The sequence below is a fragment of the Temnothorax curvispinosus genome, unplaced genomic scaffold (genome assembly GCF_003070985.1).
Source record: "Temnothorax curvispinosus isolate PA1 unplaced genomic scaffold, ASM307098v1 QBEX01015766.1, whole genome shotgun sequence".
Lineage (NCBI taxonomy): Eukaryota > Metazoa > Arthropoda > Insecta > Hymenoptera > Formicidae > Temnothorax > Temnothorax curvispinosus.
The window spans coordinates 381,742-401,684 of NW_020225546.1; the positions used below are offsets into that span (position 1 = coordinate 381,742).

General features: G+C 38.3%; 1 protein-coding gene across 3 annotated transcripts in view; it reads left to right on the forward strand.

The window, feature by feature from the left end:
- LOC112466036 (transient receptor potential-gamma protein) overlaps positions 1–19,943 on the forward strand; it is a 74,080-nt gene that overhangs the window by 38,558 nt on the left and 15,579 nt on the right. For all 3 annotated transcript variants that reach the window (XM_025033907.1, XM_025033909.1, XM_025033908.1), the window contains 3 exons: positions 11,836–12,119; positions 17,635–17,765; positions 19,536–19,770. In XM_025033907.1, coding sequence (XP_024889675.1) covers positions 11,955–12,119; positions 17,635–17,765; positions 19,536–19,770 — 531 coding nt within the window. In that variant the 5' untranslated portion in view covers positions 11,836–11,954. The remainder of the gene's footprint in view (positions 1–11,835; positions 12,120–17,634; positions 17,766–19,535; positions 19,771–19,943) is intronic.

The window sequence follows — 19,943 nt, forward strand, 5'->3', positions numbered from 1 at the left end:
CGTCGCACTAGAGGACGTTTGGTGACTTTGGCTGGTCGCCAAGCGAGCGCTCGTACGCATGTTCACGCGAGACAATCCATCAGAAGTCACGGCCAACGGATGGTATCCATTTATTTCGACGATCGTGTAAGCGAACCCGTATAATTAGCCAACAGAAAGAAAAGGAATCAATGCAGGGAAACTAATCGCCATTGTAATCCCGAGGGTCGCGCTGAATTGAGCGCGCGAATTGTGATTACTATCGTGCAGTTTTCGAGTGATACCAATACAAGTTCAATTATATGACTGATCCACTGTCATTTTTTTGCTTCTCGGTCGGAATTTTTTTTCGAATTTACATAAATTCGATATGGTACGCGATCAAAGAAGCACTCGAGAAGCACAATTCTACTGAGACAGCAAAATTATTTCGCGATCGACGGGAACTTTGTAGTATCGGAAAAGCGTCCTTTTGCAAATACGTGGAATGCTCCTAGGCTGCTCCACACGGGAAATGGATAAACCGATGAATAACATTGTCTTCAAAGGAGTATTTCTCGATATCCTTCCAACAAAGTTGGGCGCGAACTCACCGTGGAATAGTCCTTCGATTGTATCTTCGATACCTAACGCGTTATCTATCGCGCACAGCGAGCGCAAATGTTATACTTGGAATAAGTTAGAGATTAGGTATATGTAAGTTCGTGAATAGTGTATTTATCACATTCGCCTGACTAAAGTAACATTGTCCATGACATAGATGAGATACACATGCAAAATGCAAAATTGGAAATTCTGAACTGTTTTGTTATTCGGTTTGATGAGCGGTATAACGGACAAGTAGACATTATTCTCGTATCTCAAACCCGTTCTTCTGCGCTATAATTTTCTTTATTGTAATTTTCTCTCCATTGTACAAATGAGATAGCTATGTTTCCTCGTTATACGCCATCAGGACGACAGCGTCATTTTCGCGTCGGCGCTTCGCAATAGCTCGGCATTAAATGACTCGCAGGAAAACGCAAAGGGAAAGTAGCCGGAAGAACGTGCCCGACGTTTGACCGGGTGGAACGAAATTAAGTTTTCCGAGCGAGAATGTGCGAGCGCGAATATACGAGTCATATTATCAACCGTGGAATTTCTCATAACGTTTCTTTTATTCTTCCGTTTGTGCGATCAGGAGGAATCTGGTCGTATGAAAAGAAGGCGTCGTTGCGAGACACTCCGTGAAATTCCGTAACGGCATTATTCCTTTAAAGCAATTCAGACATTTATGACACGATAAATTATCATTCACTGTGCGCGCGAATGTTCGTTGCAACTCGTTCATATAACTCGTTATCATATTCCCTTCACTACCCTCGTTCTTCATTTGGCACGCTATATCGCGGAAACAAACATAAATCGTCATGTAAAGGATATTTAAAGGAGCGAGTAAATGAAGAAGATATATGAAGGATTAGAAGCACAGTTTTTCTTTATTCTAAAATATTTAGATATTTGAAGTTATAGAAAGCAAAAATCTGCAGCTGTTTATCTGTATACTGAGCAGTTTATTATTTTTTAAATAGTTTAAAATAAAGCAGAAAATTGGAAATATTCGCATATAACAGTTTCTACGAAAACTGGCTTACATCACTTTGTTGTGTATCTCTTCTCACTGTTGTATATTATTAACTTATTTGTTAATTTAATATTTCCGCTTATAGCGTTTAACAAAAAATTTCTAACATTTCTTTGTTTTTGATAGAGTACAATAATGTCAACTTTTTAATACGATTGATAACACATCCTACATTTATATCCGAAGTTTATAACAGCGACTGAAACGTAATCGTCTTGTGTCGCCGATATATTTTTCATGCCGTCACGCCGAAGTAAAACGACGATAGAGTGGCACGGGGATTATTTCACGTGCAGAAAATTATTCGGCACGCGATCAAGGTGTCCGATCCATTCGAGAGAGTGCCGGATGGAAGCGGTGTCAGTAAAATCTGTCAAGTTTTATCATCTCCGTGTTCCGGACACGTGACGTGATATATCATCCGTGCCTAACAGGACGGTCAGATTTAAAATTCGTAACTCGATGGAATTCTGCGGCGTTCGTGTCCCTCCGTTCTTCTATAGCGCGAGTCAACTAGAACAGCTTTGTCCATCCAATGCTCTCTTTGCCGAACGACCTATATTTTTTCGGACGACGCCGAAAGCAATCGGGTCATAGTAGGAAAAAAAATTGGGGGAGGGACAGCCGGACGAATAGAGCTTCGTTCGATCGTCGAAATTAAATTCGTCTGTTTCTATGCGACACACGTTCCTCTCGAGGTTACTAGGTGGATCATTAATTATACGAGCTTTATCGCGCACAAAGGAGCGGAATAAGAGATAGCTGACAATGAGCTCTCCGACTTTTCGAGAGCTGTTTTGCGATGTAAAGACTAATACGAAATTAATCATCGTGTCACCTCGAGCTTAACCGCGGTGAGCCACGTATTTTGATAGCGAATTTTCATACTTTTTTAATGATCGCGTAATGTGATTTTTACTATACGATTTTGCGGAATATGGTCTCTTTTGGGCCATGTAATTTCCGTAAGGGAACAAGGGAGATAAGGGATTGTTCGCATACAAACGGTGGGCCGTTTATCCATGGAGTTGACCCACAGCAAATTGCATTCGTCTATCGCACATAATGCAGTTACATCCATTTCACGGCTGGCAATCTTTCTTGCCCACTCGGTCAATCGTTATACTTATTACAACGAGTCACGGCACGGCACGGCACGACGAAATTTCGCGCGCCGAGCTGCGAAAGATCAAAGACCGCGCGTGAATATTCGCAGTCTTTATACTTTCGGATTACCGCGTCGATTCACTTAAAATATGCGCTTTGTGCCGGCGCACGCTATATTACGTCGTGCTTTATAGCGGGCGTGGTTTAATTTCGGCACGTAGAACCTGTAAATGCATGACGTGTGCACGAAAAGGGTTTCGAAATGGAGGTTACCAACGCGATATTGTCGTAAATTTTAGTTTAATATTATAATGCAATAATGTTCGATGCACACACACACACACAGAAACGAAATTCTGTTCAATTGAAAACTGCGCTCTTTTTAATCGGTATATCGAAAACTACAAAATCGATTCTAGAATTCTATTTATTCTATATACATATAGGCGAAACTTTATTTTTCGTTATTTGAGATGTCAAAATATTTTAGTAATCTAGTTGTGGCAAACAGTTTGTATTTTATGCAAAATCAAAAGTTACGTTTCTCTCTTCCTCTCTCTGTTTTTCTTTCTCACGTGTATCTCGCAAAATCAATCAGTCAGTCGCTTGACACAGTTTGATTTATTGAATAAATATCGATTTTTCGTTTGATTTACAAATGAGCCACCTAGGAAAAGCCCGCCCTCCTCTCTTCTTCGTTGAAATTCCCGTTACGGCAATGGCTTCAATAAATTCAACGCTGATACAAAAAAAAGTATAATTTATTTTATTAATTTTTATGTGCCGCGATTTATCATTGCACAGGAAGCAAATAGATGGTTTCTCGTGCGTCTATGTGTTTAATACGATAGCTGCGCATCTAATTTCCAATCTCCGTGTAATGCGAGATACCTTAATATTACCTTAATTCCACGTGAAATATCGTGTGAAACGTTGATTAATTTTTGCATTCACTACAGCGGCATAATAAAAACTAATATCGCGCGTCTCGTTTTCATCACTATTTATCGTGATACTGGGATAAAACATATCCTCGTTTTCTGTTTTTTTTTTTAATTTAAACACAACGTGTTACATGCTGTGTCGTAATAACTTCCAACGCGCGCCTTTGTACGTGGTAAAAAAACGATCGTCCAGATTAACGAATATCAATTTTCAAAAGGAAAGATATAGCACACAGGAGCACTACGGGAACGAGAATGAACGCCGCGGAATCGGGGACGCTCTGGAAAACGATGGAACGTGCTGAAGCTTGCAGTCTGGCAGAATTTCAATTTTGAATGAACACCTATCGACTGATGGGGACACGCGATAGGACATGCGATATTGACGAATATCTTTATAGATATCCACTCAAAACGTGCGTTTTATAGTGACGTTAAAATAAAGTGCGATTGAGAAAGGAGACCCGAGGGATATTCGACGAACGTAGGTGTAATAGAACGTACAGTAAAGTAAATGGTTCGATAAACGTGGGAGTAAAATACTAAAAATAATTGTAATAATTATCAGCTTTATTGCAATAATTATTTTTTCGCGTAGACGTGCATATATAATCACACTTAGACTGATTGCTTCAGTCACAAGTAACTTCAAACAGAAATAAGCACGTTTGTATTATCTGCATTTGAGCACATGCTATATTCAACGAATAATTACTGTCCCGTTTTTATTGTTATTTATTGTAAAAGATATATACGCGTGAAAAGAAACACGAGAATTTGCTTTCTTATCTACTATCTGTCCCGGATTTACGTATTTGAAACTCACTAAATTGTCTCGCAGCAACTTTAAAGTTTAAATTTGAATTGGGTCACTATATTTGCGTTTCTTATCGTATTGTTATCGCGAACTAGGAAAAGTTACAAAAAACTCAAACACCGACTTACATCTATTTTGAATTTCTCCTAACTTTTAAGTGCAAAGAAACATTACACTCACCAATATAGTGAAGGAAGAAAGAAAGAGATAGAAAACGAAGAGATACGATTAAATTATCGATTCGTGCGTCTCCGGGTTAAAAATTTGAGAACTCGCGATATTCCCGCATAACTGCATCACGCCCCTGTTTTTAAACATCCTGCACATCCGCATGACACGCCGCAGTGCATGGCCTTGACAAAGTGTCCCGCGCGTAAATTTGTAGAGGAGCGCGAAGAATTCTTTCGCGAGTATCTTTTAAACGGCTTTCGAGAGATCGCGCCTTTCACGGTGTCACGTTACGTCTCGTCACTCTTTTTCCGAGTTCGGAGTACCCGGACGGGATGAAGAACGTCGCCTCGTAAAAGCTCCGTACATTTAAGCCGCCGTCTGTTTATTCTTGCCCAGCGCTCCCATTCGAGCAATTTCCCGTACCTTTTATCTTTTTTTACCTCCTTCCCTGCAGATCTCCCGGTCAGATCTCACGGAGATATTTCATTCGTTCTTGAATTTTCGTGAAGAAGAGAGAAAATATCTCCCCTTCTCAACGTCTTCCCATGACGTATTCGCGATTTATAACTATCGTCATTATCGGTGGCTAAACGCGTGTATTGTGAAACGATATTGTTACGAGGATTGTTAGCGAAAAAGACGTGGTACGTCCCTATTTTGATATAAAGGATGTCCCATAATTGGGAGTGCTACTGGACGGAAAATATAATAATTCTTCATGAAAAAATATTTAGGAAATGTAAAATTTATTTATATTTAATTTTTTACATAATATTAGCACTTTGTTAGTTGCAAAAAAACATTTAATACAGATATGAAATTAAAATATAATGTATGAATTGCGCACGTTTTGAAGCACGTCTAATTCCTTTTCTGAAAAATGTTGTCTCCTTGGAAGGGCCGCAAGAAAATGCGAGACATTTCTGTAATACGTGTGACCTATACTGCTTTGTCATAACTTCTATATTGTAATTACATCCTAACGTGCTCAGGGGAATCGAAACGAGAACACACAACCGAGTAATTCAATTTAGGTGCCAATAATTTCAGAAGCCTGGGTCTTGTACTGGAATAATGTCACGTTGTTTGCTGTAAAATATTGATGAATTCCAGAATTTAATTACATAGATAATTTATAGCATAAATAATCAATCTTCTTTCATAGCAAGCTTTAATCTCTAGAGAAATAATGTAATTTATCTATGTATAATTTGTTTTATATTACCACACTCTTCTTTTGAAATATTTTAGATATTTAAGTATATAATTAGTATGTATAATTTCTCTTTTGCCTATTTTATATAAGACTCACTGGTTTTATTGTCATTCGTTGACATATTCAAAAGTTAGTACAGTGAAGTGAAACATTAAATCATTGTCTTTTAAATTGTTATTTTTTGCATACCATTGTGAATCGACTGGGCAGCGAAATTGAATTTTGACATAAATACTTACTGCATCGCGATGAGTATTTATGTATCAAGCAACACGAGGTTAAAAGATTTTTTGTCTCTCTTTTTGTTTAGTTTACATTGGAAAGTAAAGTCGCTTGCATCTAATGTTGTTCGTTAAAGTAATAACGTTCGTTTTTACACTTTTTTCTTGTTTTACCGGATTAAAGTTTTACTGTCCGTCTGTGTATGCCAGCGCGGTAGAATTGTGAAAACTCGACCGTAAAGTCAATCGACGCAAATAAAAAGTTTATGCTTTCGATAAATTTTGTTGCGTTGCTCCGTTTCTCTTCTCCGATTCTCTTTGAAGTCTCATTAACGGAGCTTTCCGATAATTCATCCCATAAAATCGAACTCGCAGCACGAAAACGCGATTTCTGCAGTTCCCTCTGCAGCAAGAAATAAATAGGCAAAAGGAGAAGAAGAAATGAAAAGAATATGAGAATGAGAATGAATGGATGAAATTTATCATGCTCTTTGAGGTTTAATCCTCTAAGGTATACAGAGGAGTCTGTTTGCAAAATAAAAATCGCGACAGATTATAAATGAGAAGTATGCATGATCTGTCACGTGCAGTTTACCAGAAAACGTATGAAATACGTAGAGGAAAGTAAAAAAAAAATTAAGAAAAGGACGCGAAACGTAAAAAGGCAATTCAGAAAATAGAAAAGAAATGCGAAAAATAACAGGAATAAAACGGAGAGAATAAATAAATACAAGAAATTCCGTAATGCATGCCACTGCGTCTTTCTGGGTATCGCGATACCTAAATCAGCGTACGGACGTTAACGATGCAAAAACCAACTGGCCAGTCGTTTTCACTGTAATTAACAACGTTTTCTTATCATTCGCGTCGACAATTGCCTTGCGTGTGGTTATAGACCACCCTTGCATTACTCATACACGCAAATTCAGTATTCGACTCAACTCATTAATAACCTATGCAAACACGATGTATCACATTTTTTTTGGGGAATTCGCGAACACGTGCACCCACGCACGGTTTATGTAATTTCTTGCTTATTTTTAAAACTACATTATTCTTTTTTAATGCGCAACGTGTTAGCGTAATTACAAAAACATTAATCTCCGTTAATCAATTTTTCAAAAAGTATGCAGATTTTTATAAAACTGCTAGTACCGTGTAAAAAGTTTCTTTACAAGTATTCACATTAGTTCTGTATATTTAGATATCGTTTAACAGTTAAAATATGTTTTAAATATAGATACTTGTTTTGCTTCAAATACTGGAAATTACGCGAAGTATATTATCTGATGAGATACCTTTCGTGAACAGTAATGCTCATGCAGACATACGTGAATAGTCGATATTGTAAAATTATTTATCGTGCAAGTATGAGATGGCGTGCAACAGGTGCAACGGGAGGTCGATCACCAGCGTAGGCTACTACTCCGCAGTTCCGTACCTGTTCCTGATCATCGATTAAGTGGCAGATTTCGAAACTCGATCCGGAGTAATTCCATTATCAACTTACGTCGGTGAACCGGAGTGCGGTTTTGAGCACGGGTATTCACCGCCGAGTAATCAAGAAATTTTCCAGCAATCTCGACATATCCGGAACGTCGACTCACTTCCCAAAGTCAGCGAAGCTGAAATTCTAATTTCAGATTCGCGATATATTTCAGTCTCTTGCTCTGATTCGCATATCGAATGTAAAATATAATTCCCGTTCCACTATTCAAATAACAATTCCGAGGTTATCACAGTTATGCGAAACAAAAAATATTGGAAATTACAATAAAATCGCGACTAATAATAAAAGGAACAAATTTTCTAAAGTAGGTAGAATTTAATAAATAATAATTTAGGATGCGATGATATCAGAAATTATTTCTCTCTCTCTCTCTCTCCCTCTCTCTCTCTCTCTCTCTCTCTCTCTGTCTGTCTGTCTCTACATGATTAACAAAAATTTCGATCAAATTTTAGACAGTTCGACGCATTGCGTAATCTACGAACGCCTTTCTTGTACACCACTGTAGATTCAGGTATTTCCCATTTCATGTTAAGTGACAGATTTTGAAATTTGGCCGAATAATTCCATTACCAACTTGTCAATGAACCGCAAAGCTTAAGCATGGTGTGTTCTATTTCCCGCGGCGCGTGTAATTTATCGATCAAATAACTCTCCTTTAATAAACCTCTTAAGCCACTGGTCCGACATATGGTACGTGTAAGGAATTAAACGTGAAAAAGGAATTTTTTGTTGGATAAAAGTTTGTATGTTGTTACAAAAAGAAATGTCTCTGTTCGATAAAATATATTTAAGATTTTTTTATATGCACCAATTATGTGAAATATTGATATACGGTATTGTAATATGTTCCATTAATATATAATGTTAACCGTTTATTTTGCAATACTTTTACAATACAATATATTAATATTGTTTTACGTGATTGCTGCATGTTTTGAAATTTGTAGCCTTATTTTATCGAACAGAGACATTTCTTGAATCTTATGCTTTGCAATTCAATTTTTACGCCCTCGTCGCATTACAAAAGCGGATTGAAAAACATCCTCAAATACGCTCTCGGAATATTAGTTGGATTCCTATTCATCTTAAATGCAAGACATTCACGTTTCTCGTTCGGAGATGATAAAGGCACTAAACGAACGATTAGACTTCCGTGAAGCCTCCTTGACAATTTAGGACCAAGAAAACGGCAAGCTTAGATGGCAAACTGTCGGGAATTTACATCCATTGTTATGTGTTCTGTATGAGTTATAATGCAAACCATAAATTATTTATAACAAGGAAATATAGGAAACATCCATAAAACATTTAGCTCGAAAAATTACTCTTGTAATTTTGCGATCTCAACGGACTTCGCGATGAACATTTAATTCGATCGAAATTTCGCATCAGGGAGATAATAACTTTCATAAATATTAATGTAGTACGCCTTATGAATTTTTAATACGTATTCACTCGTTCTGGTGATGTAAGCGCTTTGACGTATATTGATATGACCTCATCTCGGGGATGAGAGACTTAAGTTTAAAAACTTAAAACTTAGTTGTTGCTAACATGCGCAAAGAACATTGGTAACTTGCTCTCTGCCGGACGCTAGGCAATAACTCTGGCAGATAATCTGATGCTACTCCTTTGTAGAATTGAGTTCCTGAAGCGATTTCTCAGAGCTTGAACATTTACAGTCACAGAATTGTGAAATAAATTAGGTGCATACAACATAGGTCTTTGCATGTACACTTATAAGTGCAATCAATACTTCTTGCTAACCTTATTTTATTGTAAGCTCATTTTTCCATTTCATATTTCGCTCATTTTTTCAATTTTTATTTGGAGCATAATCTAAAGCAATTATTTTGAATATTAGTAGTGTTATCATAATTATACGTCTGACTTTAATAATGTCTCATTAACAATATCGGTACAATTTATTTATTTATTCAATTCAATTGCTAAAATAACATCCAACTGTAATTTTCCTTTCTTAAATTCTATTTAGTGCATTTATGTTTAAAATATTTTATTACCATGCATTATAATGCAATATCTCTTTTATTATTTTTTTTTTTTGCCATTTATTGTTCATCTATTTGACTTTATTCACGATCCGTATAATATTTATGCAATGGAACACAGATAATTGATTTTCTTGCGTTTCATTCCCTTTGCTATAGAGATTCTTGTTTGAGTATTCTCATTTCTATTGACTCAAATGCGAGACAGCAAATTGTAGAAATTCATTATCTTGTTTGCAGAGCATACGCTCCCGCGGTTTTATACAAATTATCTTGTCTTTAATAATCTCGTTTTGAGAGCAGCGCCGCGATGGCGCGAGAAGGGTAATGATGGTAGTTTGTTGCCCCTATAAAAGCGCGTTCGCAATCGAGATTAATAGCGTCCAAAGAAATTGAGATGGCTCGTATTACGAGCGCGAATTTACGGCGACGTACAATTATTCCGCTTTTGCCAATTGAGCAGTAGTAAAATCGTTCTTTTTCCCGCCCGCCCGCCGATCCGCGCTCATTAATCGAGCGAAGGTGCTTATTTCTCGGTATCACCCGCCGAATTCGATAGTCGTTGGCCTGAATTTACGAGCAACTGTCATACAACTTTAGTGCTCAATAAATAGCACGGCGGATCATTTTTCGCGAATGCGCGCAAGCGGTGCACGGCGACGAGATTATTTCTCTGCGGATTAATCGATGTGCGTCGATTCGACGAGATAACCGTTTCGTCCAAATCCCGAGTGGTTGTATCGCAATTTGTTTATTAAAATCGATTTACGAAACGTTCGTCGAAATGAAAGTAAATTTACAAAAACATTTTATCTCAATACTATCGTTTGCACGTTTTGCCTTTTTAAAATTGTAATAGTATATAGAGGAAGTTAAATATCTTTTCTTTTTAGTCAGAGAATCAGAAAGAGAATCAGAAGCAGGCCAAAACGTTTGACGTTCTTAGAATCTTTTTATATCCTTGACTTTGCAGTTATTATAAATAATGATATGCAACTGCGTTTTGCTTTTTATTGAGTTCTCCTTCTCGTAGTTTTTACACGAAAAAGAGCTTTTGCACTAGTTTAAAGAATGGCGTGCTATTTTTGTGGTATTTTTTTTTCGCCAGCAGCGATTCGCGCAAGCGTTCGCGAGGCGCGCAAACGGCATGCCGCAGGAAGCACAGCTGGCAAACATAATTTACATAGTTTATAATTGACCCGGCGAAAGCCCGCTGTGCAGACATCACGTGGATGATACGTGATGAAAGGCAGTAGACGTAGACCTCGTTTTGCAGCTTGCCGGTATAATCATGGCGTTAACGCATCTCCAAACTCCATTGTCGCAGCCGGGAGGAATTGTCAGCTTGACGTTAATAATCGTTGACTGCCGCCATTAAACTCCGCTTTGAGCGCGATGACGTATAAAATACCGGTGACGTTACATCGGCATTATTGCGTGTCGATTGCACCATCCTCCGAAAATTACATGATGATGTATATCCGCCTGTAAAAGGCGGACATACAACTGCCCGGCTCGCGTGCGTGCATTTGCTCGCGGCTAATAAAAGAGAGTGCGCTCCCCGATCCATCATTCCTTCGAATAGTTCACCGGGGACAATCTTGCGTCGTGGCGTTGTTCCACCGGTGAATATTTCTCGCGCAAAATTGGTATTTATATGACGAAATAGTCGACTTTTTTACGTCATAAACAAAAAATAAAAAAAATTCAACGAAGGTCTAATATAAATAAATTTTTATATCTGCAACTTAATTATAAAAATAGTTTACTTTCTTTTTAATTAAGTCCCAAGTATTATATAACCCTTTACTTCCAATAGCTTACAATATGTAATATTATTTATTCATTGTTTGACATTCTGTCTAATAATATTTAACTTTGAAACCATACAAAGAAGAACGTTTATTTTTCGTTGATTATGAGGTATTTTTTATCAAGTTTTCTCATATGAAATATCTTCGTTTATATACAGTCATATCTAATTTTGAAATTATACGAATTTTTTGTTTCTGATGCTAATTCCATAAAAATTAAAATATACTCTTAACAAAAAAATTATGTCGCTTTAAAATTAAAATACTTCTAGAAAATAAAAATGTTTAATTATTGAAACAGGTTTATATGTTACAAGAGCATGTCGTAAAATTGAATATTTCAAAGTTAGAATAATGCGTAACCCAATATGATGTACACATTATGATCTGACGTGATAACGATGACATTATTAATTTCAGAAAGCGCGTACGAAGATGAGGACCAGTTCGCCAGGGGCGGCACAACCCCTGGTGAAGACATCGTCGGTGACGAGGACGACGGTCAAGGCGGAGGTGGCACGGACAACTTTCCCTTAAGAATGGCGTCCGACACAACGAGGGGTCGAATGACCGCCGTTGCCGGCGGCTTCCTGCGAGGCGCCGGGCAGGTGAACTTCGACCCCGAGGCGCCTCCACTGCCGCCGATACACGTTGTACAGACGACCTGTCTGCTCGAACGACCGGAAATTGACAAGAAAGTCAAGGTAACGAACAAATACAAAATTGACGTGTATCGTTTCGAAAGGGTACCGAGCGTGGCATCGAGCAAGAATGAATTAATTAATCTTTCGTCTATACATCATTTTGCGAAATAACGCAAAATTTCAGAGAGTAGTTAGGATCGTATTACTTTTAATTAAGTTCAGTTTAAGTTCTAATTAAGCGAAATTAATCTTTAGTATACATGAGCATTCTAGTATTTTCTCAAACAAACGGATCTTTTTACATCATTAAGCGTCGTGACCTCCTTCATTTGAATCTCTTTGATTTATATATTATTTTCTTTATTGATTTCGTTCTTCTCGGTATAATAAATACCGAGCGAGATAACAGATGTATACCGTTACCAATTTAAAACGATTCCGACCGTAATGATGTAGCGATGGGCAAAAAAGGTTATTGGGTCGTAGGTTCTCCGAGGGCTGGGAATAAGTCGAGTGCCACCGCCGTGGTTTCCGTCCGCATAAATTCTCCCTTCTCGCCGGAGAACGGGGAAACTACAACTCGAGTTTGACGAGCGGCAAAAGAAACGGAAGCGGAAACAGAAAGGGCGGCAGTCGATAACGACGTTCCGATGCCGATCCAATTTGTGCGCGGCTTGAGAATTACGGGAGAGCGAGAGAAAGTGAGAGAAGGAGAGAAAAATGAGAGAGCCGGCTCTTCTCTTTCACCGTTCTTTTATTGAATCTCGCCCGGATGTTGGCCGCGCGCGATAGCGATTTGCCTCTGCTCTCCTCAATTTGCTGTTGCCCGCCTGTCGACAGGAAGGAACGAAGTGTCGCAGCCGGTGCCGGTCGGGTCAAGTTAGATTAAACCTTAATGCCGTTTCGATAACCACGTTTAACGCAGACGACGACGTGATAGACTGGGCGTGATTATTTTTGCATAGGGTTGCGGGGATTGGCAGAGATGTTTAATATCAGCCCGTGTATATACTCGACGCGCGACTGATCGATGGCGCAGACATTTAAGCCTTCGAATAAGGCCAAACTCCTCTCGGCGTCTCGGTCGAATTTCTCGTTCGCTCCGCTGGCGATTGCATTATTTAGCGGCCAGGCGAATCTCCAAATAGCTTTGGTCTTTACATCGCTTTCTGCGGCGCGGTTATGGATAATTAATTATATCATCTCGCGCGTTCGAGAAGAAGGAAGACGCGAAAATGGCTATAAAGGGCATAAGCTAGTCTATTCGGATAGATCGGAAAAGCGTGCCGTTTAGGGAAAACTTTGTTTTTTTCATATCGTTCTCCGGGTCGAAGACACTCGCGGTGAAATACGAGGCAAGATACATACGCGTGCATTTTCGAGCATTTATGCTGAGTAGCTAGCAGAAGCGTTCGTTTTTGTCGTGTCGTAAAACGGCAAGTAGGTTGAATTTCTTAAAAGGATAAGAACGCGACGTTCAACGATCTCCTCGATCTTCCGACTTTGCATTTCCCAGGATCGGGATCACCGTCCAGGATTGCGCTTTCGTAACGCTCTGCCGTCGTAACACGCACTTTACATACGCCGTGGAACACACGTTTAATCTATTTAAGGATGAAAAGCTCCATAGAGAGAGAGAGAGAACGCAAGCGGGCTGCTTTCATCTTTTAGTGCCTCGTAAATGTCCTCGAGTGAGCTCGCGCAGCGAAACCGCAGCCATTCTGGTGAATTCTGGTGTATTACGTGACCGAATTTCATGCCCACCCTCATTGAGCCTCGAATAACACAGCAGTCAATTTTTGATGATATTATATATACATAGCATTGGTTAAGAAAAGATTTCAAACCCGCCACCTTTCAATTCTTAATTACGGCAGCCGAAGTATTTTCGTTCGGGTAATTTTTATTGCTTGATGCATTATGCATAAAATACGTATATAGAGCCTTCTATTAATTGCAGTTATAAACGGTTATAAATGATCCGCTTTTAATGAAGATTCGTTCCTGTTTTTCTTTTAAAAGTTTGGTCTGATTTTTATAGGTACTTGGGAAATTTATTTTTTTTTTACACGTTCTTTTAACAGTTATAGACAATACGGTTGTGCTCGACAATAGATCGTTCATTGTATAGAAGATCGCTAGAAATATAATATGTCACTATAGAGAGCGCGCATATATCACCGATGCCAGTGTAGGCCGTGCAAGGCGCGAATAGATACAGACAGTTTAGTCAGACACAGAGACAGTGGTTACATACTGCATGTGGAGACAGTGCATATGGAGACAGTCGAATGCTGAGACAGTAGAAATACAGTCCGAATACAGATAATGGGTGTAGTGAGCTAAATAGAGACGTTAAAGACAGTAAATACAGTATGCACAAGATATGCACAAAATAGGTTGTTAGAGACACGTATGTCTGTTTGCAATTGCATTAATTAAGGCAAAGAATACAAATTTTATTTTTCTGTAATAGCTAATTAAGTGATGTAAAAATCTAAAAAAACTGGTTGTTTAAATTAGTTTATGTGCCAAACGATTTTTTGTTAATATAAAGAGACAAATTATTTATTTTAGCGCTACAAATATTTTTTTTGTAGTTAAAGTAACAAAAATACCTCATAAGATAGGTATTCCTATAAAATTATCTAAAATATAAACTATTATTTAGACTCCTGAATTTGAAAGACTTTTCAAACGGAATAAATGCATACGCTGTTGATTGCCGTGACTGTAAAATTTATAGCATCAAATCTTAGAGCCGTACGTACGTCGCAAGTCGAATGATTCCTTAATGACGTAGGATTTATAGGCCACGTTAAATGTCTGCTTGCCAAGAGTACACCGCGCCGAGACACGAAATCCTTTCCGGTGTTCTGCATAACGAAGGCATTGAGGCGAAGCATTTAATCCACGTTGGCAGAGATGAAATTCTATGGTTGGTGAGCGTGATTGCGTTTTCCTGTTGCCGACGGATTTAATCCTGTTTGTAAAACCATCAAAAACGACTTTTGGAAAAAAGTACCCGGAAAAGAATCCTACCGCGAAACCGAGTGAGGGTTTCTCTCGCAAACCTCCCTTTCATGGGATCTGCATTGTCTTATGAAAACAGGTGTCTCGAAAAATTGCGATGAGAGATCTTCTCGTAAAGTGAAAATCAATATCTGAGATTGGGGACGCCGATACAATTCACGCGCGACGCGGGATTGCTCTCCCCCGTGTATTCCAAGTCCTCTCTAATATATTTGCGACAGAATACCGTAAAATTTGAAAGCATTTTAGAGCTTTGAGAAAGATTCAGGGGCTACGAAAAGCTTTGCTTTTGAGTCGCGCTTTTAGGAAAACGCACTTAATTTAAAGCAAAAAGAACGCAGGAAAATAGAATCAATTAAAAAGTAATTTGATATTTAAAATTAGACAAAACGTGCGTCTAGGCAAAACGTTCCCGGACGGTTTAAATATGTTCCTTATAATTGAGAAAGATTATAATTATGTATATCAAAAGGCTCAAAAGATTAAAAATAAATCACAAAAAAAGGAACATTGAGCCGCAACAAGGTGAAAGTGTTGTAAAATTCTATATTAAGGAAATAAATTGACAAACGTTTCGGACCCTTATGGGGTATCTTATATTATAATTATAAGATACTCATATAATTACGGATTTCTACAACATATATTTTTCATATCTCAGCTTTCAAACTTCCTAAGATAATAAAAGTTTATGCGCTCAGATTTTTAGTACGCAAAGACGCAGATTATAGTTTATATAACAAAAGGCGAGAAGGGGTTGGGAGACGCGAAGGCAGACGCAGACGCAAGTGGAAGAAAAAAAGAGCTATACATTCTAAGACAACGACGCACTCGAGATGCTAGACAGCTAGAATATAATATTGCGAAGGCCGACACTGACAACGAGTGTTTGCTAAGGGCGCACCTTAATTGTCGAACCGGCGCACCCTCGACAAACACCGTCTATCATACACATGCCTTTACGGCCCGCTAAGGCCCGCGTGACCCTTTTTCGCCATAACCGCCACGCATTCGTCTCTTAAAAGTGGATTCCGATCAAGGTGAAACCCTCCCGATCATGCGGAATACCAACGTAGGGTCAAGATTTGCGTTCGAGTTACACGCTCGCGCGTGTCCGCGATACGTCGCACACATGTCCGACATTTATGGATCGAGTTTCGAACAATATAATACAAACGCTATCTTGTCGAACGGCAGATATCACGACGGATGAATTTGTTGCGAGAGGAAATTCGCGTACGTATATCGGCAGACGCGGTGTGTTTCAATAACTTTCGATAATCGATAATAAAACAGCTAATTCACGGCCTGATATCTGCCTCGGTGCATCTCTGTTTATGACAATGTAAAATTGATTGCGCATCGAATGTACAAACGGAACAGCCGAGAGCGACAATTAAAATGTGCTGCTAAGCACGTATTTATATTTATGGCCTTTACACGAAATAGGATTAAATGGAATTTATACGCGTCAACGATGAAACATAATTTGTACGGTCGACGATAATTCGGTTTACGTTTTGGTAATAAACTTTTAGGCCGTCCCTGATAGTAATTTCAGTATTAACCTCAAGCTGTCCCAAAATATTTCTCGCACCCGATAATTTAATAGCACAACAAAATGATGTTAACGAATTGAATCTTTGGCTGCAAATAGATTATGAGAATAATGCGTTTAACTTTAGCTTAATTTCAAACTTTATATTAACAAAGTTTAAATCTGAACCGTTTAATTGCGATATATCATGTGCGATATTTAAAAGAGGATTGTAAGAAGAGATCGCGTACGACTAAAAATCTTTAATTGTAACATCTGAATAATTAAAAGTCCGGGCGTTCCGTAGATCAAAGAGAGCGACTAATCGCAATGCGAGGCACGCATCGGCAGAATGCAATGTTACGTACATTCCACGAACGCTGTTATGAGAGACTACAATTGATCCTCGGACCTGGGTGCATTTCACCTCGTTAACTATCTCTTGCACACGAATGCATACGCTCGCTCCAAATTCGGTATGCAACTTCCGCGTGAGCGCCGCGAGCGAGTGTTGAAATCACGTAGCGAGTGTTGAATCGTGCATGATCGCTACAATAACGGCGGAAAGCGAGGCTGGGGGCCACTAGACCGGCAAAATATGTGTAACTTAACGCGCGTTTTGGTGCAAACACAGCGCGATAATGGCGCGACGCACTGTAAACCGAAGCGAAAACATTTTAGAGACACGGGTGCGCGGGCAAACTGCTAAAGAAACACCGGAAGAAGATGTAACGCCGAGAAATATGACCGACTTTGCCTCTCGCGTAGGTGGTGGCTGCGGAAATTACGTTTTTAGAAAACGCTGTTTGTCTTCCAGGGGAACTCTTTCCCTTGCAAAATTTACATTTAACAGTACACCGGAACGTCACGCTCCTAATATCTCTCGCGAAAAAAATGCTTATTAACTCCCGGGTTTAAGCGGTTATGAGTTAACAATCAATGTTATAGGAAGTACGCCTAGATGTGTACGTTCAGACGTATAAGATAAAATTATTTCGCTTACAGAGGCACAGCATACACGGCATGATGGAGGAAGAAAACGTCGTGAGACCTCATCAGGAAATGGCCAGCCTGTCGCTTCAGGAGAAGAAATATCTTCTCGCCGTCGAGCGCGGAGACGTGGCTTCCGTTAGGAGGTCAGTTGAAATTTATGGTTAAAAATGTATGAATACCGTTGGCTTTCGTATTGGTACAAGAGGCATATAGAGTGAAAAAAAAAACAAATAAATTTTCTGCTTAATCGGACATACTTTATTTTTAACATGAATCTCATTCGACATTGATAGATGCACCGCGAAATGTTTACAAGATAAGACCTTTCCAGGTAGATATGCTGTCTTTCGACAGCTCAGGAATATAGCAGGTGTATATTGGAAAAGGAAAGAAGAGGAAAAGAGATAGAGAGGAGAAAAAAATTCTGTTTATAGATATAAAATATTTATTTAAGCAGAGAAATAGCTTATTTATATACAAGTATGAAACGTGAGTTTCATCTTGTTTGCATCTCGTTCATACACGTGTATCCTTAGATGGTGTACACGTGTATCCTTACGAGTTTCCCTATCTCTTTACCCTTTTATTCCTTCGTGAATTAAGAGAGTACCATTATTGTACGTTAACCTAATAGAGCTGTTATGAGAAATACGCGGGCACGTGCGCATACGCGTGCACGTGCTGGTAAAGATAGATAATCGTGTCGACGAACATGGAATTCAATGTGCGAGCAAGTACCCAGAGAGGAAAGGAAACTTCTTCCGTACAAATAAAGAAATACGAGTTAATGGCAATAAACTTTTTCAAGGGAGCTAACTGCGTCGCAACGTTACGCGAAATTTTCTTTCACTTAAACTTTCTGGGACAAATCTTATTACAGTTTATGGCGTTAATTTAACTTTAGCGTGCATGTTCTGCAAAAATATATACATTTATTGCATTTATATACAGTTATATACATTTATATATAAAAATCATTACATTTATCACTATATAATCTAACTTAATCTCGTCATTTCGAAGATTTAAATATTTAGAAATACATAAGACATAAAAGAATTAAGCTGACAGTACTATCTTTAAATTTTTTCTTGATTTCTTATTGATCAATTCATTCCATAATGTTATTGTGAAGATTAACTTATTACTGTACACCACTTCACATTTTTCAAATGTATGAACATCCGCCGGTCGTGTGTGCGGCACACATGATCTTCTAATTATCTTATGAAGCTTGCTCGTGCGATTTCGAAAACTTTCAGGAATTCTCTCTGCTACGCTCATGTTAATTGAAACTGATTACTATCTATGATTAAGTTCTCACTCTCGCGAAATTTCTCTGTCACAATTTCAGATTAACATCGCTATTCTGTTACAGTTTTAGCGAGTTACAATTTTACCGGAAAGCAGTTGAATTCACTTGAATAAGGCAGCTTCTCTTAATTTTCAGCAAAGTTATATTATCAAATAAATTTTAATATTATACAGAATGTCTTGAAACTATCGGACATTCTCACTACAGATACCTTAACTGACTTGGAATAAAGTTTCTTGATGGAAATATCAAAGCACTTTTTTGAGTAAAAAACATTTGGAAAACATGCACATGATAAATTAAATTTCAAAGAAAAATAAATGACATAAAATTACATTTTACAGATAATTTTAAGTAGAGTTTAATAGAATTTTAATTTAAAACATTTTACAAATATATATAATGCTAAACATTGAAAAGGTCCGATAAAAGATGTTCGATTTTGATATCATTGTTTAGAAAAATTATTTACCAAATGGTCTCTCCATATTAGCTGAAGAGATCCGGTAGTTTCGGGATTTTCTGTTTACAAGTGTTTGTACCTACGAATCCTAAACGGCAATTCATCAATCTTCCGAATATCCTCCTGTCACTGCAGAATGCTCCAAAAAGCCGTCGAGGCCGACATTAACGTTAACTGTGTGGATCCTCTCGGACGATCGGCTCTTCTCATGGCGATCGATAATGAAAATCTAGAGATGGTAGAGCTTTTAATAGAGCACAAGGTCGATACCAAGGATGCGCTCCTTCACGCTATCTCCGAGGAATTCGTTGAGGCAGTGGAGGTCCTTTTAGAACATGAGGAGACCCTTCACAGGAATGGCGAGCCACATGTAAGTGTCTGTATCCACCTTACATTTAAATGAGAGAGAGAGATAGATAGATAGATCGCTATATTTATTATGCGCTCCAGGATAAATCCTCTTAAGCGCAAAGAGAGAGAGAGAGAGAGAGAATATAATAATTATATATAATATAACTTATTAGTCAGTTTTATTGGAGATTC